The 25,451-nt window shown below is 46.8% G+C and overlaps 1 protein-coding gene across 1 annotated transcript in view; it reads right to left on the bottom strand.

Annotated features, from left to right (window-relative positions):
- The window catches only part of gfra4a (GDNF family receptor alpha 4a), a 125,269-nt gene extending 100,492 nt beyond the window's left edge, over positions 1 to 24,777 (bottom strand). Inside the window, exon 1 of the mRNA XM_070978466.1 lies at positions 24,291 to 24,777. Within this exon, the coding sequence (XP_070834567.1) occupies positions 24,291 to 24,348 (58 nt within the window). The 5' untranslated portion in view covers positions 24,349 to 24,777. The remainder of the gene's footprint in view (positions 1 to 24,290) is intronic.
- Positions 24,778 to 25,451: the final 674 nt, after the last annotated feature.

Raw genomic sequence — 25,451 nt, 5'->3', positions numbered from 1 at the left:
CACTACCGTCTGATCCCATTACTCAATACACTCAAACACTAAAAACAGCACAAAGACAATATATTTAATGTCTGAGCTCATCAGCCTCATTGATTTTTGTAAATATCTGCTTATTGTCAATCTGATGCAGCAACACGTTTCACAGACTGGGAAAGATGTGGAACGCTTCAAAAACACCTGTTTGGATCGTTCCACAGGTAAACAGGCTCATTGCTAACAGGTGAGAGGATCATGATTGGGTATGAAAGGGGCATCCTGGAAAGGCTCAGTCGTTCACAGCGAGGATGGAGCGAGGTTCACCAATTTGTGAACACATGACTGGATGAAGGATGTTACTACATGGACTCAGGAACACTTTGTAGAACCATTGTCTGTAAACACGTCCAGCTTTTAGGAATCACGGATGCATTTTCTTGTCTTTTCTGTGGCTTTATTGTGTTAACTCAAGAGGTGCAATCATGGCAAATTTGTGCTTTTGACTCATCGTCGTCGTTGAATCCTACACGTTTCCATACTATGTAGCACAACCCTTTTCTGGAACTCGCACGATGTTTTATGAGGACTTGCTTTTGTTGTTCTTCCAAAGCGTTTCCTCTTTTATCTGTAATCCCTCCTTTACATATGTTAGATTTGTTTCTGCATGTTCTGTCTGAGCCCAGTTTGTCATGTGATCTCGCCATTTGTTTGAAATTTGAAGCATCTGGTTTAATGCGCACAGACGTAGGAATCAGGACTAAATACACTCCTCTGATCTGAATACCTTCTCAGTGGCTGGCCAGAGTAATCATGACATTAAAGAGAATCTCCTGCCAGTGACCAACGCCTCAATTTCATCTGAGCAAACAGGAGCCGTCAGCATCTGTGCTGCAGCATCCAGCCTGTGGTTTCGCCTGATAAGACCTGCAAATCTTGTATTTGTGCATAAATACAAATCTAGAGGATTTGGTAGATGGGGGGGGGGGTGACAGGCAAAAAGAAAACTGGATAAGGGCAAAGGGAGAGAAAGGTCATTGAAAGTGAGAGAGTGTGAGAGCGATATAATGACATATGAGGTGGAGGAGAGTAAAGGTGAGAAGAGGAATGATAGCGCCAAGGCTTAATTACAGGTCTGTCCCCTGTTCTCAGGTCAGGCCATGATTCACAGCCAATGGACAAGCAGTCGTGCGTGTGTGCGTGTGTGTGCGTGTGTGGTTTTAGGAGGGGTGGGCAAGCAGCCACCAGAAAGTCCATAACCTTATCACTGCTAGGAGGGTCAAAGATATGGACTCAAACTACTGTAAATAATATGCTCGTTGTGAGGGGACAGAGGGACAGACAGGGTGAAGAAAAGGGAGGAGAGAGGGGGGGTGAAAATAGATGGACAGAGAGGGCAGGGGAGGGGAAAAGTTCCAGGTGACGCGTAAAGGTAACTTCACACCTGTGTAAAGCAGAGAGGAAGAAGACGTCATGTTCCAGACGGCATCCTGTGAATAAAGACATTTTCAACATGTAGATTCAATGTTATTCCACAGAAATAACGTTTTCACACAGACGGCCTTTTCTGGTTTTTAAAGGGTCGTTCAGCACAAATTAATTATTTTAGTGAGACGCACGACAAGCGCACTCAGAGCTGGAAACAGCACTGTCACAGCAGGCGTTCGTTTTTCAGACCCACCACAGCAAATGCAGGAAGCGCCCCACCGGCCATGTGACAAGGATTAACCAATCAGCTCTTCCTATCGCCCGAGGATGTCAAAGCTTCCGAAGACGGAAGAGAGACTTACTGTACTTGTTACTGGTTACCAGCAGCTGTACGACCTGTCAGGTTCTTATGATTCTGACACCATCAGAGGGAACGACGCCTGCAGATGCATCGGCTCAGCACGATGACGTGCTGTTTTTACAGTTGCTAACTGTCTGCAATGCTAGTTGGTTTGGTTGCTTAGTAACGGCAGGTGCGACAGTAGGGACACCTCCCAAGCTCGTTGGATGAAAGGCTGAAATGTTTTTAGACACAACATCTGAACGGCTCCTTAGACAACAGGTAAGAAACCTGATTTCCCCACAGATGTCACATAAGTGGGTTTCTGCAGCAGCGTCTTCTATCATAACGACAAAGCCGGCGTTACCTGGACTTTGAGTAACCTGGCTCCTTCAGTGCATGGAAACGTACTGGTTTTGGATTCACTCTCCTCTTCCATCGTTACTATCAGGCTTGTTCTGTGATTTCAGGTTCCACCTATTGAGCTCCTGATTGATTGAAATTGGCTTCTAAAAAGAGCTGAAGAGCTGTGTGTGACATGCTGCTGCACGTCGCAGCTTTTCGAGTCCTGTCCAGAAATACAAGTCAAGCTGTTTCCACATCACATTATTCAGGTTCAGGCCCTTTCAACCCACTCGTCTTCCCTCCTTAAACCTGGAAATAAAGTGCTTTTCTGCACAGTTACACCTCCAGAGAGGCTGAGAGAAGGTGTTTCTTCTGGTAGTTTGAACCAAAAGGGCTGAGCAGCTGCATTTGACTCTGCTGCAAACTAGGGCAGAAATATTTTGGGGGCAAAATAAGGGTTGACAGAAAGACCGTGCTGATATCCTGTACCTTTGCATTGGGATGGAGGGGGGGGGGGGGGGGGGGGGGGTTCTGCATATAAACTGAGAGAAAAAGATAATGAGTATGAGACAGAGCAGGAAGAGCGAGATAATGTAACTTCAGGGAGAGAGAGATAGAGGGACACACAGTGTAATATAACAGAGAAGAAGCTTATGCAACCTCAGGGACCAAGATAGGAGGATGAGTACACTCCATATAACCCCCGACATGTGGAGAGCTCCGACAGAAGACGGAGATACAGACAGCGAATAAAACCTTGACAGAACATAAGTACGCTCTGTATGCAGTGGCTTCATATTTACTGCTGTGGCTTTAAACTCCGGGACGAGCAGATGAGATATATGTAAGCACAGAGATGCTGCGCGGTGAGAGACATAAGAACAGAGACGGAGGAAGCAATACAAGTTTTACAACAAGACGCACGGCAGGAAGTTTGTGGAGTGAGATGAAAGGAAATCCTGCAGAGGAGAGGAGGAGAGACAGGGACGCAGAGGGCTTCAAAATCCACAGCAAGCTCTGGTCATGATCACGAAACCAGGGCCGGAGTGTCACCAAGGACATTTACTCAAACACCACACTGTACGTCAGTTACTGGTTACTAAAATGTTGAATTCTGTAAGATCATTTGGATGATATAAACATGGTTCAAGTGGCGCTTTGGTCTACAAACCAAACAATCAATCAGTTAATGGAGACAATAATCAGCAGATTAATCCATAATGAAAACAATGGAGCTCCAGCTCACTCACCCATCACAGGAAATCCTGCTTTTCCACTGAGTGATAATAACTGAATGATTATTGCAGTGCAGCAGTCACAGGGGACAATCTGCATTGATTATTTTTACTTTTAATACATATTCCTGATCATACGTACATACTTTTACTTCAATAAGATTTTCAATGCAGGACTTTTACCTGTAACAGAGTATTTTTACAGCATGGTGCTTTTACTGAAGCAGAGGATCTAAATGCACCACTGCCTGACACAAACACTGCAGCGGTACTCTGGAGTCCCCCCCCCCCCATCACTTGTCCTTTAGATGACTCAACTCTCACCGCCTGACGAGCAGCTGGTGAAAATCGCTCGCTCTTTTTTGTTTGTCTTTTTGACACTTTGTGAACGGTCCTGCACTCAGAGAGGCAGCAGCGAGCACAAAGAGCACAAAGGGTGAGCTGGTCATCCTAAGACAAACGTTAGAGACCGAACCTGTGATGGCGGAGTCAACGCCAGCCAATCAGAGCTTGCTGTCTTTTCGTCAAAGGAATGCTCAAACGTCAGCATTAGGCGCCTTATTTCCTCAATCACAGCAACATGCAAAACACAAAATTCATATTTTTATCCTCAGTTCACAAACTGAACGTAAAGGAAGCGCCAGGATGTTGTGAGGCTGCGTGATGAAATACTGCACAGGATGAAAGGAGCGCGGCTCAGGCTGCTGGGAGGAGGATACTGTGCCATCTCTTTCCAGCACCAACCAGTGTGAAAACGTCGTGCTACGAAATCAGATATCAGTGTTTGTTCAGATGATTTAGAGCGCAGGAACAAGTGAAAGAACAAAGGCTGATGTGTCTGCTCGTTGTGTTCGCTGCGTTCTACTTCATGCATAATATAGAACGTGCACAGGGGATAAAAGGTGAATGTATTTGTGGGAGTTGCATTCAGAATGCATCCATATTCAATCTGGCCATGTTGAGCCCTTCAGCGCTCTCTCTCATGGCACGGCCGCCGCTCGGTAACGCCGTGAGAAATGATTTCCCGTTTTTCTTTTCTTCACCATTCAGTCAATCACTTGTGTCTTTCAGCTAAAGTCTATTTTAATAAACACAATCAGGTAAATTCAACAAACTCTTCTCATACACATGCTGATGGCTCTAATTCAAGAACATGCTTTGTTAATTCATGAGCGGATTCAATGTTCGCACAAATTATTAAATTATACTTGCTAAACAATGGAAGAAAGATACAAATCGAGCGGAACAAGGATGCAGACTGCTTCATGTCGACCTAAATTAACCTGAATGAGGGCATTAAATCCGTTCCATGTGGAAGTGATGACATCTTGTGTCTTCTGCAGAATAAATCAGGCCTAAAAATAAATTCGAGCATCTCCACGCGGGATCTGCACTAACTGTATAACTCAACTCAAAACATGAGTAAACTGAGCTTATGTGGGTTAACCCCCACTGTCTCTGCTCAGAGCTCCAACCACCTGCAGCTCTTTCAGTTCACAAAAACACAGACATCGTCCCATTAAAATGCTCTTCCAGAGGAACAGAAACGCTCGTTTTCCTTTTCAACAGCTGAGCATCAGGTAACTAACGAAGATGCTGACGGATCTCACCGGTCTCGCAGCACCGTGACACGTCCTCCACCGTGGACACGGGACTATGTACGCCTGCAGCACGAGCACGCCTGATAATCACCACGGCTGCACCTGTTTGACTTTTCTGCTGTGAAAGCGGCACCGCAGCTGTGTCATCTGTATCCAAGCAAAACGCTTCTCTGAAATGAACACATTATGTTAGGATAGCAGACAGAGCCTTCCTTTCTGGACAAAAGAAACTCATAACTCACGAAACAAATGAATCTCAAACTTTCCATTCATGTGACAAAAAGATAAACACCAAAGCTGCAGGTTCTGGCCCGGCAGTGAGCATTATGCACGGCGGCGTCTGTCCTACTTAGTCTTGGATATGAATACAGAGAGCGTGATGCTTCTGCAGAGTGTAAATGAAAAGCCATTTTGTTGCCAGTGTCACACCATTACTCTGTTTGGCAGCCATTTAAAAGTGTGTGTATGTTCGGCCTGTGATTTGTAGAGCACGCCGCATGCATTCATACACGTATCTATTGTGTGTGTGTGTGTCTCAGACTGTGTGTGACCGTCAATGTGTGTGTTTATGTACCTTTGGGGGTATGTCCTCATGCGTGTTTGCTTGCTGGAAAGACCTTTACACCCTCATGTCAGTGTTCAAACACGCCCGTGTGTGACCAAGCACACGTAGCATGATGTAAGCAATGAATCAACCAATTCTGAAACTGTAAACGTGGCATATATGTTTGGCTGCAAATGTCACAGCTGCAGGGGGGGAAAGCTTTTTTGCATTTAAATTATGAGCGGTCGCGTTTTTGTTGATGCTCAGCAATTTCCTGTCTCAAACATGGCCTCAGCACACGAGAAGTGCTTTCACAAGGCAAACAGTTCACTGCTGCCGCCTTTTCTATGAGAGGCAAATAATAGGTGAGGAGGCCTGCAGCGTGCAGAAGAGACGGGAGGAAATGAATTATTTAACACTAAGTTGCAGCTTGAGTTGCAGCTCGAATTAACGATTTGTTTCATCGGTAGCGTCGCTCACCTGTCAGCTTGTAACCACCTGAAAAACTGAAATAATACAAGAGAACTTCAAGCTAACTTAGCATCTTTTCGTATCTTATACAGCCACGTCGTTAGCTTGATAATGAAGAACTCTCAGATGTACCAAAGCAAACAGGTCACGTACTTTTCAGGATATCGGCCTTTAAAAATCGGTCAACCTCGAGGATTATTCCTGATGCCAGCAGCCTCAATCACCCAGAATGCAGCACGGTCCCAGGACGTGTTGTGACTGTACGGGTGTAACCCTGACTTCCCTCAGCTGGAGGAAGTTGCTCTGCGCTTGGTGAAAGCATTAACGGCATCATTATCGCTCCCTTACTGCACATGTAACCATCAGCTGGAGGCAGCAGGTCCAAACGAGCTCGCTGGAGGATGATGAAAGGCATTGTGGGAAAAGCAGTCAATTACTACAGCTAAAATGGTGGAAGATGAGTTGGATTGAGAGAAAAGTGGAAGCAAGATTTGAAGAAATTATTTGCCTGGCAGTAATTCCATCATCGGCTTAGAAAAACAGATGATTTTTCACAGTGTGAAAGTGTCTGAGGGGTAATTTCCCTGTAAGTGCTTTGATTAAGGGCACCTTGACAGCCCTTAAGGGAAGCAGAGAGTTCCCGATTTATGCTCCACCTCCACCACAGAAATGCCCAACCTGCAAACTTAAAATCTCTGAAATCCTGCATCTGTAACGCAATGCTGCATTTCATGAAATCCATTTTTGAAGCAGACACTCTTTTCTTTCCCCTTGACAGCCATTAAAGGATATAATGGAAAGTGAAAAACACTGGGCACAATGACACAGAGCTCCAATTAAGGTCTTTACGTTCTGTTGAATGGAATTGAGAGGGAAATCAATTATGTGAAATTAGCACTTATTGCTAACTGCCCTCGCTCGCTGCTGGGAGTGCATGTGAGAGCTGAGCGGTGGGGAGATGCCTTTTAAAGTGTCAGGAAGGCTTTGTCATAGCGGGATCAAACCTCGCGCGATTTCAACTGAGCCGCCGTGCAGGGGGGTGGGGGGGGGGTGGATAAAGGAAGATGTAAAAGATCAAACGATGCTGCTGTAAATATCAGGGAAGGTAAGATTAACACCCGGAGGTGCTGTTGCCATTGTGTTTGATGATGCTGACAGACATAATAGACTTCTACAAATGTTTAAAAAGCCCCAGCAGAGCCATGGCTGCTCTGAACGCAAAACATAAAAGGCGAGGAGAGAAAGAAAAGGGGGGGCGGGGGGGACCACTTGCCAAAATATTCCCAGGGAGGAAAAATGTTAGAGAAACAGCAGCGGGAAAGCGTTCGAGCTGTATTCTGTCCACCAGGGAAGGAAAACAGACAAGGGTTCACTCCCCTCATCTGAGACTTCCTGCTGCTTCGGCTCGGCTTCATTCCCCTCTCCCTGATCCTCCTCCCTGCCGTAACAGCGAGGGCGGGGGAGAAGGAAAAGGAGACGGGAGTTGAGAGCTGGAGCGAGGAGGTGAGGAGGTGAGGATGAGGTCCCTTCCTCCCTCAGAACTGAGATCTCACCTTGAAAAGGCATCGGCCTCCTTGATCAATCTTTCATCGCCGTCTCCCGGCAGCCGGCCTCTCACCCCCACGCTCCCCCTCCCTCCCTCCCTCCCCCCCGGCTCTTTGGCATTACAGACCTGGAGAAATGCCTGCTGCACTGAATCACTCAGACGCTGTGTTTACAGACCCACCTGCCATTTCGCTATCTGCCGCTCTCTATAACAGCTCGGCAACAGATAGCGCCGCCGCAACAATGGAGAAAAGCAGGAGAGCAAACAGCGGCCGGCGTGCGCGGCCCCCTGCACGTACGTATATTTATATATTTCACATGACAGCGGGTCTAAAAGCGGAGCTCATGAAGTATTCAGTTTAAGTCAGTGAGTGCTTCAGTGGTGCTGACAGCCGCTTTAATAGGATCTGTTGTTGGAAATAAGTTAATTAATCTTGTCTGCTTTCTCTCAGCCCTCTCTTTCTTCATCTCGCAGAGGCTCGGCCTCCCGCTCACCCCCAGCGTCACCTTTTAATCCCCCTCACAATCAACTCTCTGGTTTCATCCCTTCTCCTCCGATGCTGAACTCTCCCTCCGAGTGTCCCCTCTCTTCTATTTCTGTCTCTCCGTATTTCTCGGAGACAAGAGCATTAAGAACGAGGGCCAGCAGGGATATTACTCAAGGGGCCCTGAGACAGGAACGCAGCTCGGTGCTTGCAAAGCTTCACACTTTTTTTCTTGAGCTTTTCTGCATCCTTCACAGTTGTCCGCGCAGCGTACTCTGTGTTTCGAAACAATCGCTGGAGTTATGGCAGGAGTCTCTACGCCGCGTGTTTTCAGACCAGGTGGGGATGGAGGGAGCACTTTCCATTTTGGGAGAGCACCGGGAGGCGAGGTAATGAACACAGAGGCCGCCGCCGTGTTCGCAAACATTACTCGCTGTTAATGAAAGTCACTGAGCAAAGAGACGGACCGCACTGTGCCAGCTACAGGTAACGTCTCTTTGATGAGGTGTGCAGTGGACAGAGGCGACGCAATCACACACATGGGTTGTTATAAATAAACGTCCAGATGGGTTTATCAAAGAGAGAACAGATAAAAGTTAAAACGAGAAGCTCATGAATAAATATAAGCAACGAACTAAATACTATGAGGAACAATCGTGTTTTTTTTCTTTTTAAGGCTCATTAAATGCCAAGTCACATGTGCAGAGCATGCTTCACATGTACTGGCCTTACACTCATATCAGTGGGAATCCTCCATTAGTAATTAATGGTGTTGATCTTAGAAAGATTTCCCAGCGGGTCGGACTCGTCTTCACCACCTCGGGAAGATTGTTTCTTGGCTGTTTTGTCTGGTAAACATCACTGACAAAACTGATTCCATGAGGGGTAATTACAGCGAGCGCCGGAAACAGATCAGCGTAGCCAGCAGTGAAATGTACTGATTTAACAGACCAGGATATTAAAGCCAGCAGACCTGGATGCAATAAAGTGGTACTAGAGGACAGTGGGAGATTATAGGGCTGAGGAACGGTACCAGTTCATTGCTTTTACTGAGCAGTGTAGACATAGACCATTACTTTGGGGTCATTACACAAAATGATTCAGATGCGATCCAATATTGTAAATGAAACCGACTAAGCATCTGTCTGCATGTGGAAGTCAGCGTTTAAAATCCAAAATCCAGCCTCAAACAGTGAGAAAATGCCGATTTGTTGATCTATTTTAGGTTGATAGCAGCTCAGCTATAGCTAACAGAGTCAGTAATGAATGTATCCACGGTTTGAGGGAGATGTCGGGCTTTCAGCCACTTGTCGGTCAGCTGTGTAAAGCCCTAGTTCGTTAATACCTCTCCACCTTTGCACAGGTTTATGGCCACGGATCAGCAGGCTCAGTAACAAGGCTGACAGAGGCTTCTAACAAGTCAGGAGACAGGCAAACAGATGAACCTGGCAGCTCCTGTCTCCAAAGAGAGCGGCGAGGGAGGGAGGGTCGAGGATAAATGGGAATCATCCAGTCAAGCGTAGCTGAACATGCTAGCCGTTCTCAATGGGCCCTAATGACTGGGCTGGGGATCAGTGTGACAAGACTCTGGTCGGAGGATTTAGCAGGCAGGTAGTTGGAATTTCAGCAGTGCTGTTCAGGGCGCGTGGCAGCGGGGAGGAACGCCGAGCCCGATGACTCGGCCGACCGCTTCCAAACATAAATGTCAGACATAAAGAAAATACCCAATCGCGCGTGTGCTCGCCACACGTACACGCACCAACGCCACGGAAACCATAACGGGGCCTGAATGAAGCAGAGCTCCATCAGTGAGAGCAGTAAAGACAGTTCATCTGAATAAATTCGGGGATTTTGCTATCGCCGACTGGCAGAACGTTTAAGTGATTCGGAGTCGATGAAAGCGTTTCCACTTGCTGTTTGAAACCGCCTGCGTCAAGCAGCTGTTTCCTGCCATCTGTCAAAATTAGTTTCTCCTAAAAATTAGTTTCCCCTGGTGAAAGAGCCTCTGCCTCGATTCGATTCCGGGCCAGAAAATAACATCATTTCAGTCCACGTGGACTGTTTTCATCACTAAACCATTTCAGGCAGCAGACGGGTGGTTAGCGCAGAAACAGGAAGAGCAGGAGGTCTGAATCTGCTCAGGGACCTTCGCTGCTCGTCATCCTCCCCGCGATCCCTGCTCCTCGCTGCCGTCCTCAACAACGAAGACCAGATCATGACAGGTAATCATGGGAAACGCTGCGCCAGCGACGGAAAGGTGACGCTTTCTACTTATGCTCCTCTAGAGCTCACAAGGAAATGTCATATTTTTTAGTAGTGATTTTCCAAATGAAAGTACAACATTAAAAAAACAACACGCTTAGAAAATACATTATTCAAGCCACCAGCAGCGGATGGCAAACGTTCTGATTGTCACGTCATTAATCAAACAGTAATTTCTTCTCTAAACTTCTCAGATTGTTTTATGTAAATAACGCTTTAAGGCCTGTAGAGGTTTGTTTTTTCTTCTTTGCCGCCCCATTAATCTTCTCACAATCCCTAAGATTCATCCTGTGACCCTCTGGAGAGGCTCCACTGCAGTTTGGGAACCAAAAGATAGTTTAAACTATCTCAAACTTAACAAAATAAAACAGTAAATGTTGCTTATGCACTCATGCATTGACATTAACTCATTATGTTATACATTACATTTTATTAGTAATAATATCTCTGGATGTTATGCAACCGATGCTGGACTGTTTCTATGTTGTTGAACTGGTGGCTATAATCTATATATAGACAATGAACACAATGCCAAAGTGGTCTCACGCAGAGATGAACATACAGAGAATAATCATCTGAATCAGCGGCTCCTCTCGGCTTTATGACGACCTTCAGCTCACTGTTTAACCGTCTGACCACAGCTTCGCCATCCAGGTTTACTCTCGCTGCTCTCAATGTGTCATGTTCAGCCACAGCGGGCAGCTGTTTCCAGAGGAAGAGCTCTAAAAAACCCTGTACACCACCTGCTTCACACCAAACAGCTGACACACACAGTTAGCCTGCATTCATGAGCTAAAGAGCCCGACATTTCCCTCAGGAGCTGGTGGAGACCAAAACCAGAGCTAAAAAGACTTATTCACTGTTGAATATTGCACTGATATTTGTCACGTGGACAGAAACACTACTCCAAATGAAAGTTCATGTTGTTCTGTGTAACTGCTGCATGTGCAACTAAAAATAATTCACTGCAGGTTTAAATAAAGGATCTGAGTTAATACATGAATCATCTCTCAACAGTGGAATCGGCTGGGTTGGAAACCCCATCACCATCAAATGCCATTAGAAGTGAATTAAACATGTTATCTGGTTGGAGGATGACATTTTCACCACAACAATGACAATTAAGACTTCAGGAAGGGAGGAAAAGCTGATTAAAGCATGACTGGACAATAATATCTATGTCTGCATTGTAATCTTCACATAACAAACGAGCAGAATGAATAAACTGTGGAATCCACTGAGGTGTTACTGCGTGCTGTAACACAGACCCACCATAACCACACACTTTCTGCCATGAGACCATCAAAACACACCATGGTTGGTATCACAATGACCAAAGAAAACCCTGAATCACTGGATGCATCAAAATGTGAGTAGCAGGAGGACGGATTCATCACTGAGCTAATCGAGGGGGTCCAGCGGAGAACTGCTTCAGTCAAGATGCGTCTTCACATATTTCCATATGCTTTCTTCCATCGCGAGCGTAAAAGACTTCCAGGGAGCCAAGAAAGGTTGTAAATATTCTCAGCACAGTCATGTTGATTAGCCGCCATCCTTTTTTTTGTCCAAGTGTTGCATAACTCACAGTTTAACAGCCAAGTTTGCAAATTGATAGTGGAAGAAATTGAACCAACATTATTGCTCTACGTGAATAAGTAATAACAAAAATGGGACCGGAGGGTGACAGTGCCCACAGATGCCAAGGATCTCATTCATTCTGGTTGTCACGACAAGCCGCGCTACAGCCTCAATAAAACCTTCGCCGCGCCTCGTCATCTATCACGGCTGTGGCCCTGGCACATTCTTGGCTCGCTGTCTGAGGCCAGCCTCTCGGTCTTGTAATGCGCTTTGGGCTCTTAGCGCTCCCTCCGCTCAGGAGTGTAGTACAACACAGCGCACAATGCCGGAGCGCGGCAACACCGTGTAAGTCTTTAAACCGTATTGATGGGGGCTGAAACCTCGTGAACCCCATGAAGGCCAGAGTGCACCGAGGAGCGTTCTTCTGTGGCTCCATGGCTTTCATCCAATCTAGCGGTTATCAAGATCGGATGCCGTCTTGTTCCGCAGCGTGAACATGTGACCCTGGGTTTGTTCAGGCTGCTGATCAGACAAGAGGTCGCAGCAGCTGACGGGGGGAGGAGGCTGCCCTGTCGGAGGGGACAATGAAAGCCAATCTGCTGCAGTGGCATTCAAGCTCTACTTCACCCCCTCTCCAGTCTTAAGGAAACCGTGTCCATTACCTTACTCAGATAGCATCTAGTAGTATCGGAGTAAGTCAAGTGGCTGTGACCTTCAAGGCTATCTACTCATAATCCTCCATCTCCACGACAGCAGCGGTATTAAAGACGGCGAAAAAGCCTCATAAAAGCACCGGAGCTTTGATAGCATGCAAAGCCAAGAAACCCCCAAAAGCTGCGTTTGATGTAGCTACTGGAGCGCTGGTGAAAAATTTAATACCTGACCATCTGGAGGAGAGATGATGCAGCGGATTATCAAATAACTGAAATCTGTGAAAGGTCACCAGTGTGATGGTGAGTGACCTTAAATCAATGGCAGTGGGTAGGGTCACACTTCAGCAGCAAGGCCTGAAGCCGCGGAGGCCAGGATCACACGGAAGGGGGGAGGGGGGGTTAAAAGCAGCAAATTAAAGCCGAAGATGAGACGTGCGGTGATGGAGGGGGTCGAGGCGAGCTGGCAGTCATGTGGAAAAGATGTCCAATATTTTCCTTCGCTCCTTCTTTGGTTTTCCTCTCCTCAAGCTCTCAGTTCCTGTCTCTGTCGTTTGATCTCGCCGTGGCCCAAAGTCACTCGGCAGACGGCTTTTATATCTCATATTCACTGTTCCACACAACGGAGCGTGTCTTAAAAAGAAAAGTCTTCTCAAAATAAATGAGGCTCTCTGACGACAGACTGGCTGACACCGGCCATCGCAACAGACATCAGTAATTTGATTTGAGGGAAATATCCAAGCGTGCGTGCATGTGGTTTGAGGTGGCAGCGGCGTCTAACTGCAGCCTTATCTCTCTCTTCTGTGGCCCGATCGGATTAAGACAGGTGTAGGTGTTGACTGTCCTCCTCCACTCCGGTATTGGCTTTGCTGCTGCTCCCTTTTGTCACCTCCACGCTGCTTACAAGTGTTACTAAAAAAGAAATGCGAGCGCTTGGCAGACTGTAAAACCACAACGATCTGTAACGGATAACACCAGGGGACAATATTTTCAGTTTTCAGAAGAGATGAAAACCAGTTGAGCTGTGGATGCCAGTGTTAATTGGCTGGAGAAGCTGCAACAGCACAAAGGGCCGCGTGAGTGTTATCAATATTTTCAAGAGAGCCTCCGAGTGATGAACGCTGTGTGGTTAGAGGCGGCCGCTTTCTAAATGAACCGACTGTCCTGCCCAACAAGCATATAAGGAAAAATCAATACCTCTGTTAACTGTCTATTGTTCCAAATAAGAGGCACCGAAAGGGCTGGAGTCGATATATTGCCACTGTCATCGTCTTTAAAACGCAGGCTTTGACTGTGATTGACTGGCACACCAACATACACCCACCACCTAATTGGAATTTACTCAGAGGAAGACAAAGAGAGGCAGCTCTCTTTGTCACTGACAGGATGCCATGAGGCCTGGGGAAATTGAATTCACATCGAGAGGGATTTAATTAGACCACTTTGTACCTTTCATTGCCGCTGAATCCTATTTACATTCATTCTTGTGTTACTAAGCTTCCTCACCTTAGTCTTATTGCCTCGACTAATCTTCAGGTCTGTCTTAAAAAAAAAGAGCAATGAGATCAGGGTTTCCTCTATTTAATCGCGCAGTTTTGGAGGAGAGTTTATTTAATCCTTAACTACATGCATGGACTAGAGAGGAGCAGGCTGGGTGACCACATGGTTAACACGAGAAAGTCCCACGTTCAAACCGGCAGACATCTGATGTGTCCGTCCATGTGTCCGTGAGAGATACTGCGACGCAAATCCTGCTGGCGAAAGGCAAACATGTCCCAGATGAAACGGCAAAAAACTAATTCTTTATTACATTGTGTGCAGAGTGTCAATCACTAAAATCCCCTTTGAAATAGATCTAAAAAGAAAAAAAGAGCTGTATTTAGATGTGTTGGAAGAAGACCTTGAAGGCAGGATTTATCAGCTCAGCTGAAGGGAGATGATCCACTGGGTGGAGAGGGGAAGGGGTTGCCCTGTCTTACTCTGAGCTGAACTGGAGACCCTCAAAAAGCTGTGTATGATATTGACATGGAATCCATCCCAAGGCCTGCACAACGTAAACATATTAACGGTTAAGAACATGCATTTAACCTGATGAAATCGATATTAAACCAGCTCCAACCAACTCCCTCACTGCCGACGTCTGTCAGGTTCCTCTATCAGGATCCTTTCCTATTTAAATAACGGTGGGTCGAATGTGACCTCTGCAGTGAAAGGACAACACAAGCTATTTACCTCAGCTTCCACTTGAGTCCCGGTTGACGTCTCTTCTCGAGTTTTGATGTACAGACTTTCAGGGCCGTCGTGGGGGGTGGGGTGGGGTGGGTGCGAGGCCCTGCTCTTTGACATGACACATGGACGCAGCTATTCTAGTTCTTCTGCACGCAACTTTCTTTGCCTTCTTGGCCACAAACTCACCAATAAGATCTTTATAATCCACTTTGGATGTAATGTCCTTTTCAGCTGACAGCAGTGCAAGTCCACACAGTCTGTCCTGTGACGTGGAGGTGCACAAATAGTTTTTAATTAGTTTCAACTTTGAAAAGCTTCGCTCGCCCGAGTCAACAGGATCCTGAGCGCAGTCTCACAGTTAGGGAAAGTTCCTTCAATCCCTTTGAGGTAACGAGGTGTTTTAAGTGCTGTAGCTGTTCCCTTTGGGAATATCTCTCCAAGTATCCTCAAGAGGTCCGGTGCATTTATATCCTGAGTCAGACCTGCTCAGACGTGCCTCGACTATGAAAAACCTTCTTAATTTGTTGGATTTGTTTTTTTATTTATTTGTTCGTTTTTAATGTGACCTTGACAGAGACAGACAAAATCATATATAACTAATATGTGTATTTTTTTATTTTTTTTTTTAAAAGCAGGATTGCAGGCGCGAGGCCCTCTGCGGTTGCACAGTACGCACAGTCCATGCGACGGCTCTGCAGACTTTTTGGTGCTTGATTTTTCTTTCGGTGCAGTTTCTCATTATTTGTCCTGATGATTCAACCAACTGCCGTCACACTGTCTATTTAGAAAAGAACAGGACTTTCATATGTGGAAACATGGCTGCTCCATATGCTTTAAAATGTCCCAAACATCACAGAGGCTGTTTCAGCAGTGTGCTGTGATTTGCTGGAGTAGACTGGAGGTCACAGAAAAACCCAAACTGATATTGAAGAGCATATGGTCTATAGCTACTGCCAGTAAACTGTTTTTTGCCTCTTGTATCTTCATGAAATCTTGAACATGGTCCAGTTTTTGATTTTGTGTTGTCCCTGTTCGTCCATCTGCTTGGTCGGTGACGTGAAGCACGCGAGACAAAAAGATGAAACCAGCTGATGGGCCCACAGCAGACCATGTAAGAGCGCTGAGCCGCGCACGCTTTCATTAGCCCTCATAAATGTTATCTGGCACATATCTGAGACAGGCTGGGTGGATCGCCTGCTGCGATTTGGCCCGTTCTACACATCCCCATCCTCCTCCACCTCCCGTTGGCTTAGTCAGTTGACAGCCTGGCACTGAACCTGATTCCTGAGTCCCGATTTCACACTCATCCTCTATTTCTATCTCAACAGGCTAAGCGGAACGCCACGGCAGAAACTGCAGCTCTGATTAGAAACCAATTAGCCCCCCAGATCCCGGGGCCCCTGCAGAAGAGGCTGCAAGATGCCATCTCGACTGGGCTCCTGCTCCAGACGGGATCTCTGCTCCCCCTCTGCCTCCTGCTGGTCTGCTCTTACTTGCCAGGGGTTTTCGGGGAAAGGAAAGACGGCAAGTGGAGGAACTACTCTTTTAATATCGCCCTAACCTAAATACGAGCTGTGACAGGCGGAGACGGGTACGCCTCGGCTCCAGTTTGTGTCTCTCATGTAATTATCTTTTTTTATCTCTTCGGCTTTTCGCGTTGATGATTACCTTTGAGTCAATGAAATAAGCCACTGTGAGAAAGCACAAAACACATCCGTAATCCTTAAAGACGACCGTGCTGCTACAGCGATGATCCGTCGGCATGCTGTCAAACACATGCTTTAACCTGATTCTGAGCCCAAACCAAAACTGCTGCTGGAGCTCTGGAGCAGTGGATTAAGCTATTTGGTCAATTTCACAGCTCTCAGCTGAACTTTGTCTTCCTCAGTCACCTACTCGCCAGCCTTTCTGTCAAACTGTAAGAAGCAGTTTGCTGCAGGTCAACAGAAAAACTCCCAGACAGATTTCTGTCTCCTCTTGACAGACTTCATCATTTTCCAGCATAAGATGTCACGACACTGTATTTCTTGGCTAACTAACGGATGATTCTGTCCAGCCAATGTCTGCAATGAAGAAGGCCAGAGAAGCTTCCCTTGTTATCAATTCATGCCAACAAAACACTAACGTGAGCCGGCAGAAAGCTGATGGTGGGTGAAACTGGCCTGACTGGACATTTTAAGGGTGACTAGCTTCAGCAGACACACTGCTGACAGGTAGAATAAGAAACACTTGCTAACAATCAATATTAAAATGTACTACAAGACTCTTCAACGGGTTCATTCTGAATCATTAAAGTGCCTGCTGTGAAAAAACATACATTGATCATTAGAGTAGATCCAGAGCCCACTTTCTCAAACATCACTGCAACAAAAACAACATGGTCTTAATAATAATGTGGTCAGAACAGTCACTACACAGACAGACAGACTGTCCCACAATGCAACGCTAAAAGGGGATGGAGGAGCTGCTCACAGCGGTAAAAAGGTGATTATATCTGGTGGTGAGATTAATTCTGTTTTTGGAGAAACATTGTGCTGTCGTGAAGCAGCAGCAGCGTTTTAATCTGCCCGTCTGATTGAGACACAGCCAATAAATGTACAATTTCCTGTCAAGTATGTTGAATTCTTGCAGAAGCATACCGTGTACGGTTAGCATGGAGGATGGGATTGGTCCACAGCTTTGAGGACACACCTTGTAACACGCTTCGCTGTACACCTGTGGGACTGAAGGTTTGGATGGCGGGAACGTGAGCATGCAGCTGTGTGTGACTAATGCAAAGGATCATGGAAGTGGAGGCCTCGTGGTTATCAGCAATATTTTAATGTCTGCTTCATCGACACAAAACCAGAGTATGACTGTCACCTCGGGCAGCCCTCTCAATAAAAATGGCGGAGCAATAAGAGGCTTCCCTGTACACATCTGGATGACGGTTTTGCGGCAGCTGCAATGAGACGCTGATTCGTTGTACTTAAAAATGCACAGACAGACGCACTTACAGACTCTAAGTGCTGTGAACACTTGACGAAGGGCCTTGAAGCCTCGCTAGCTTCTTTCATTACCACTTCCCTCTGCCGAGCCAACTCTGTGCTACCTTTTCCCCCCACTCACGAAACTTTCTCTTCTGATTAATTGCAGCCTTTTAGGCTTTCTCACAATCAGCCTGGACCATTTTGCAGCCTTTTCATTACAAAGTTAAATGTCTGGCTTTGGAATACAGTGGCAGTAAATGCCATATCCTTTTAGCACGGCAAGGGCAGGGTAATTGTCTCTGTGGCATAATCGTCCCTCAACAAAAGCCAGTGGAAATGACAGGGTTTTAATATAATAAGGAGCACTGTCACTTTGGTTTCACCCCACAAAATCCTCCCTACAAGCATCAGTACAGCAGTTTGATTCCCTCTCTTCCAGGGAATGTTTATCTCCATCTCAGAGCTTCCATTTCGCTCCTTTCTTCGCAGCCGATGGCCTGTAATTGCTTCCATCTGCTCTTTATACATACAGTATTACTTGTCCCGGCAGAAATAACACAAAGCTGTGAGAAAAGTCAGTAAAATGTCAACGAGTCACCAATGCAACTCACCAGCAGCTATCTGACTTTATGTCTCGACTCTTTTGTTGAGTCATAACAGCTAGAAAGCCAGCGTCCCTAAAAACTGATGCCAGAGCATTATCTCAGGAGGAGACAGTGACAAATTAAATCAATGAATCCATCAGACGAGGATGGATCGAGTGTCAAAAACGATATCTGCTGATGTGAAGAGCCTGGGCGTAGGCTGGGCTGAGCCATCTCCACCATCTCTGCTTCTGGGACGTGGAGCAACAGGTGCTGCATCCACAACGATCGGGCCGGCCTGAGTGAAATTCAGAGGGGCAGCACGCCAGAGTTAAAGCTCCAAACCGAACCGACACTCCGGGGATCTTAAGTGCAACTTGGCTCTGGTGAGACGCTCTGCAGAGGATGCATATCTCCTTCTCTGTTAGATGCCCAACGACAGCTCCAGCCTCATGGAAAAATAAATCCCCTCTCTTCCTGTCACACTGCTTATTTGCATTCACATCCTCCTCCTCCCGCTGTGTTTGCTCCTGTAATTCTCCGACACTATTCTCTCGCTTCTCTCTGTCACAGGAACTTGAAGGCATGGAGAAGTATCCACTGTAAGAGAAATCAAGAAGTTTGTGCAACGCTGCACCAGCTATGAGGATCCGGTGAGAGAGGAGGGTGAGCATGAATTATACATGTGTGAGGGGGTGGCGGTGAGGGGGTGGGCTTCAGATTTGTCAGAATAAATGCATAAAGCGCATACTTGCTAAAACCCATAATATTATCTGTCACAATTCAAGGTTACCAAACATGCAAGGAGCAAATTATTCATTCTCATACGAAGCACAGTGATGAGGATGAATAACTGCTGAGAGCGACGGCAGGAGTTTGGTTTTTGATACGCAGGAAGCCGCTCCATGTGTGTGCGCTCGTATGTGTGTGAGCTCGTATGTGTGTGCGAGCTCGTATGTGTGGTTGTTAATTAGGAAGCAATTTATGTGGAGCTAAACGTTCATCTTATGACCCGTAGAGTGGCCGTCGCTGCCCCTCTGCACGGCAGCTCGAATCCTCACGCTTATTTCCCAGGCCACACTTGAAATTTACTACACTTTAAAGACACATTAGTAAACACTCATTAACATCGACTCCATTGACGACGTGAGTTCACAGTGTCAAAAACAGCCACTGCTGCATTTTCCACTGAACTCTTTAGCCTCTTTCAGCTCATTATCGTTGTTTTAGGCCACATTTACTGCAGAGCTCGGTCTCAGTTCTCTGATAGAGCCAGGTTTCTGCAGCAGGATGCAGCTGCTGAGCAAAAAAGCTGTGATGAAAACACTATGGACCGCCACCTGCCCAACGCTAGCAGACTGAGGCAGGTCTGTTTAGCAGAGGCTGGTCTGAGTGCATATGCACGGTTTGCTAACATGCTAGCCTGACTGTTGTACCAGGTATGTGTCAGGGTCGTGTTTCCTCGAGCTTGTTTGGAGTTTTTCTGCCCCCCTGTGGCCAAAAAAATCCATTAATACAGCTCAAAGACTTAAAAACCACAGAAAAATACCACAGCTTTCATTTTGGTTTGGTTAGCTTTAATATTTTACAATTATCAAAACCAGCACCAGGACACACACTGATCCAACCTGACACCTACATCTACAGTCTGCATGCCTCGCTGTGGCGAGTTTGTGGCTCAATGAACGTTTCTGAACTTCATTGAAACAAAGACACTGTATTTAATCAGTCGGGTCATGTCCGACACCCGCGCTGCTAAAAAAAGGTCAGTATTGGCACAAGTGTGAATCCCTGCCATCAACAGTGTTAGCCCCCCCCTCCCCATCAGAGCCACGCTTTCATTGCCCACCATCTGGCACTCACATTTAATAACCACACAGACAGAAATCCATCTCAGAGGAGGCAGACAGAGCAGCGACAGTGGTGACAATGAAGCCACATGCTCGACTTCAAGAACTTTATCTCAAATGGAAAATCCTTAATTGCCATAAGTCGCCCCAACTGCTTTCAAAGCTCTCATCCCAACGCGACAGAGCCGTGAAGTCAACCCTGGAGAAAAAAATATAAGGGGCTACACATCACTGGTTGCACAGAAAGCAGGTGGAGGAAAATGTGGACAAACCAGTGAACATTAAACTTTATTTTTCTTCTAAAGGTGAGATCATTGTACTGCAGTGAACAACAAAGCCAAGTACAGACAAACTGCTTCAAAAATCTATTCAACTGGACTGAAAGTTAATCAGTAAATAACTACCTGGTGAGGAATGGTAATGAGCATCGGCTCACTCTCGCTGCTGTGGCGTCAACACTCTAATTACTTTCGGGTAACTCTGCTCCAGATCCCCGAAAAACGAAATCAAAATGGCTCCTTATTTCCAATCAGTGATTTGAAACTTTTCTGACATTATCAACAGCCAAACCATGATTAGCTACAGTATGAAAGAACTGATGGCACAAACACAGATAAATCATTATTTTTGTTTTTATAATCAGACGAGTACTTTTAAGCAGTTCTGAAGTAATTATTAAGATTCTGGTATCACATGTGACCTTTAGTTTTCAGGCTCTCACTTGTTTGTTTTGCTTTTTAGCATCCGTCGTGACTCTCGTGGAAAAACTGATCACATCCAATAATTTTATACTCAAAATGAAGTGTTTCGCGTCTCAATTCAACAAGTAATTACGTAATTGTGGCATCTGCAGTTCGATCATCATGTTGCATTTTCCCTCTGAATGTGACTGACGACGACTAACGTTCTGAAACAGATTGCAGATAATCAGCTGTTTGCTGAAACGGGCTGATATCAAATCAGCAGCGGATGCCCTTTTCAGTCCACCGGGCCTCTTTACAGGACCCGATACCGGCCCCCCCACCCTGATCAGTCTAATCCACACGAACCTGCAGTTTAATGCCTCCTCAAACTGTTCACACCTTGCCTCCATGTCTGCTACCCCTGTGAGGAGCAAATCAACACTAACTCACGCTGGGAAAAACATACAAACCAACCTCAAGCAGTGAGTCGTTTATGTTTATGATTATTACTTCTTTCCAGCCAATTACTGCCATGCACATAACGGCATTCACCACATGTAAAACAGCCTGAACCCTGTGCCACGTAGCAAACGGTGAGGTACGCTATGTTCACTCACTACCTACGACTTAGAGAGGAATAATATGCAGATGAACCTGGTCAACTAATTACAGTAATGATTGCAAAATGTTCAGAGCCGTGCGGGCAGATAATCACCGAAGCATCACAAGACTGAGCGGTAAATATGCTAATTTAAGTCTGACGTAAATGGAGGCTTGCTTTTTTCCACTTCTTATTCCACAGCACGAGTTCACCCCTGCAAGTTAGCACCATGCAAAAAACACAGCATGCTTACCGCACACACATCCACGTCACACTCCTCAGAGAGCCACGCCGCAGGCATTTCAAAGCCTTGTTTGGCCAGGCGAGTTGTAGAGGAGCAGCTTTTCACTTGCAGCAGGAGCTCAGGGAAGAGAGGTGCATGCAAACACACACACACGCACGCACGCACGCACGCACGCACGCACGCACGCACGCACGCACGCACGCACGCACGCACGCACGCACGCACGCACGCACGCACGCACGCACGCACACACACACACACACACACACACACACACACACACACACACACACACACACACACACGTAACAGCCGGCACATCCTCTTATACTGAAAGGTTCTCGTAAGGAGAGCAGGGTGTCAAGTATTGGTCCCCAGAAGTATAGCTAAGCACACACAACATCCTTGAGCAAGTGCTGTTGGTGAACGCATTCAAGGACACTTTGGCAGAAGTTGCTGAAGGAACTGATGCTGCCTTCGAGTGCTCCACGAAAGCTCCGATTTCATCTGTAAATATAGCTTTTCGCACATTTGAGTGCTTTTAATTGGACAAAACGACGCAGCCCATTAATCAAAGCACGGCTTCTTATGGAGTTTGATGTTTCACTTAAAATTCAAGTGGTGCCGTGCTAGTTTGCATGACAAATGAGACGACACGGAGAGTGCGTCACAAAAACAAATACAGCAATATACAGTCACAAATATTTACACTAAATGCCAAACACGGACAGAGATAATGAATCGCATCAGTCTTACGTGGATGACCCAGCCGCACGCGCCGTCCTGCGCCTCATCGTCACCTCAGATTTAACAGCAAATTCCAAACTTTGCATTTGTATCTCCCATCTTTCCCAGGAACCGTTCAGGTGCAAGACTCATGTGCTCCTCCTACTTTGATCCCCCCCCCGGATTCAAAACCACCACCTTCCTCTTCCCCTCTCCAACCTTCAGGCTAAAGCTACTTCAGTTTCGTTGATGCCCTCCCCCTTCGCTCTGCGCCTGCCTCCCTGTGTGGCTGACGGACGGGATCAGGAGGCCTTGGGTGAGAAATCTCTTCCGTTTTGACACATCTATCTGACAAGGTGAGAATATCTGCGGAGAAAAGACTGGGACTGACTGACCCCCCTTTCTCACATCCTGCTTTCACTTACCCACCCGGCCCGTGTCTTGAGTGACAGCTCAGCACACTGACACATGTTTTACATATGATGTGAAAAGTGAGGGAAGACAGGGGGACATAATGGCATCACTCTCTTAAAGTGCGGTGGACAGGAGTGTGTGTGTGTGTGTGTGTGTGTGTGTGTGTGTGTGTGTGTGTGTGTGTGTGTGTGTGTGTGTGTGTGTGTGTGTGTGTGTGTGTGTGTGTGTGTGTGTGTGTGTGTTCAGGGTTTGAGGTGCTGGAACATCTTGTCTGGGAGCCCCAGAATTGCCAGCCTACTCTGGCTGAAATCACAGCTGCAGCAAAGGGAAATGGAGTCTGAGACGTCGAGCTGTCATGATGGATGCCATAAACACACAAATAGAAAATCCTTCCATCCGTACGTCCTGTTTTCAGGCCGCATTCGCTCCGCAGGAAGCCTTTTTTCTCTCCATTGTGGGGGAATTTTTGCAGAACAGAGTGCAGCTGAATCAGGGAAAAGTCAGAGTTTGCACCACAGAAGAATTCTGAATCAGAGGAGCTAAACACAGCACTGACATAATGACTGGCACCAGCTGGCACAGTGAGGCTGCACAGGTAACAAGATTTGGGTAGAGAAAGAGCTGTATGTGCGTGCGTGTGCGCGCGCGCGCGCATGCAGTGCTGGTGGTCTTGACATGAACTGTGTGTTCTGCTCCTGCACACCACTTGTTTGGGCAGCTTTATGCTCCTTACACAAAAACGCACGCACAAACACGCGCGCGCGCTCACACACGCACCGCACACACCGGCTGCCGCTCCTCTCTCCCCCCGCCCCAGCTTACACACACACACACACACACACACACACACACACACACACACACACACACACACACACACAGAGCCATCACAATGCACCTGCAAAGGCAGGTGAAGCACGCTCGCGCACGCACACAACTAGCCACACGGGCGGGCGCGCACGCGCCCAAACAAACACTTTGACACACACTTGTCCGCATTGGTGTTTTCGCAGCAGCGGCGGCGGCTTTGGTGGCAAAAACGTTTATTCGGCTTTTCCGTCCCTTCCTAATCTACCCTCACATCATGTGAACGCACGGGGAACACACGCACGGCTGCTGCTGACGGCTGACACAAAATGTGCTCTGGCAGAATGAGAAAAGAGCATCTCTGGAGCGGAGAAAATCCGGCGAGTCCCGCCGCTTCATTACTGTCAGTCAGCCATCAGATAATATTTTGCGGTCTTTCTGTGTGGTCCATTAAAAAAACAGAATCCCTGCTCTGCCCGGGACCCCAGAGTGCATCCCTCCAGGTGAACACAGGCGGCTGATCTTGCAGAAAACCAAATATATCATCATGCAACTTTGACAAAAATCAAGCGAATCAGGGCTCGTCGGACTTGCACTAATGAGCGTGAAGCTGAGCCTGAAATCAGACCTGACAGGCTCCGAGCTGCAGCCAAAACCCGCACAACAATATTCATTTTGCACAAGTTCAACTACACTGAATTACATTCCAAGTGTTGTTCAACTTACCAATAAGAGCCAGCTGCAAGAAGTACAGTCCGAGGAAGTCCATTATGGAGTGCGACATGAATTCAAACGGATGCAATCCTGGGCGCGTGGAGATGTGCGAGAATAAAAGCCCTCTGTTTGTTGAAATTGGCACCGAAATTAAGACCGAAAGAATCGCAGCTATTTCTCAAGTGATGACTGGACACTCACGCTGACGCCGGAATCCACAGCATTGCATGAAAAAACAGGAGCGGAGCAGAGCATCATTTTTTAACAGTCAAACTTTTGTCGTGGAGGAAAAATGGGTTACAGCTGCGCCAAATCAAGCCCCTGGTTCCAAATCAAGGCAGCAGCGAGGGGGAGAGAGAAAAAAAACTGCGTGTTCCTTAGCTGGAATAAATGTTAGGCGCGTTGGACATCCCTGGCCGTCTCATCCGTCCGTCCTGAGCGGCTGCCTCCTCTCCTCTTCGCCTCCACCTGCGCACCGTCTGGAAACTGCGGATGAATCACAGGGGCGCGTTGCTTTGCGCACTCCGACCTGCGAGTCACACAGCCCCCGTGATCCTCTGCTCCCTGGCGGGTCGGCCGGAGACGCCCAGCCCAAGTCGTTTAAAAATCCAATCTTGGCCAAAGTTGAAATAGGACAAGTTAAATCGATAGCCTATTTCTTACTGCCATAAAATGGAAACAATAAACCTGCGTAAGATGGTGCATAGTCTGCACGGGTGGGTAGACCATATCCACACTTCTCTGAAAGTAGGTTATTCCCCCCCAAGAACAGAGAAACTACCACAGTCAGCTCGCATGCAATCACTGTTTGGAGGCAGTTGAGAGAAGCTTTTCGGGGCCCTACAGCAGCAGCGGCGGCAGCAGACAGTGAAGACAGAGCCAGGCTGACTCAGTGCCTCTGCCTCTTAATGGTAAAAACGAGGAGACCATCTTGCAGCCAGCATGGGCTGTTTGAGGCTACCTGCTGTCTAATGTGCTCATGCTGGTCTCCTTTGAAAACAGAACAAAGAATAATCTATTTTGATCTGGGTTTTGGGGACAGTGGGCCTGATTGACGCTCCAGACTGTGGCACTCTTTCATTTTCAGACAGCCTACTTTTTATCGACAAGAAATTTGTTTGCCAGAATTATTTGATTAAGCCTGAAGCAGCAGCTCTCCATAAATCATGGAGA

The sequence above is a fragment of the Chaetodon trifascialis genome, chromosome 14 (genome assembly GCF_039877785.1).
Source record: "Chaetodon trifascialis isolate fChaTrf1 chromosome 14, fChaTrf1.hap1, whole genome shotgun sequence".
Taxonomy (NCBI): Eukaryota; Metazoa; Chordata; class Actinopteri; order Chaetodontiformes; family Chaetodontidae; genus Chaetodon; species Chaetodon trifascialis.
This window is presented reverse-complemented; position numbering and strand designations above follow the sequence as displayed.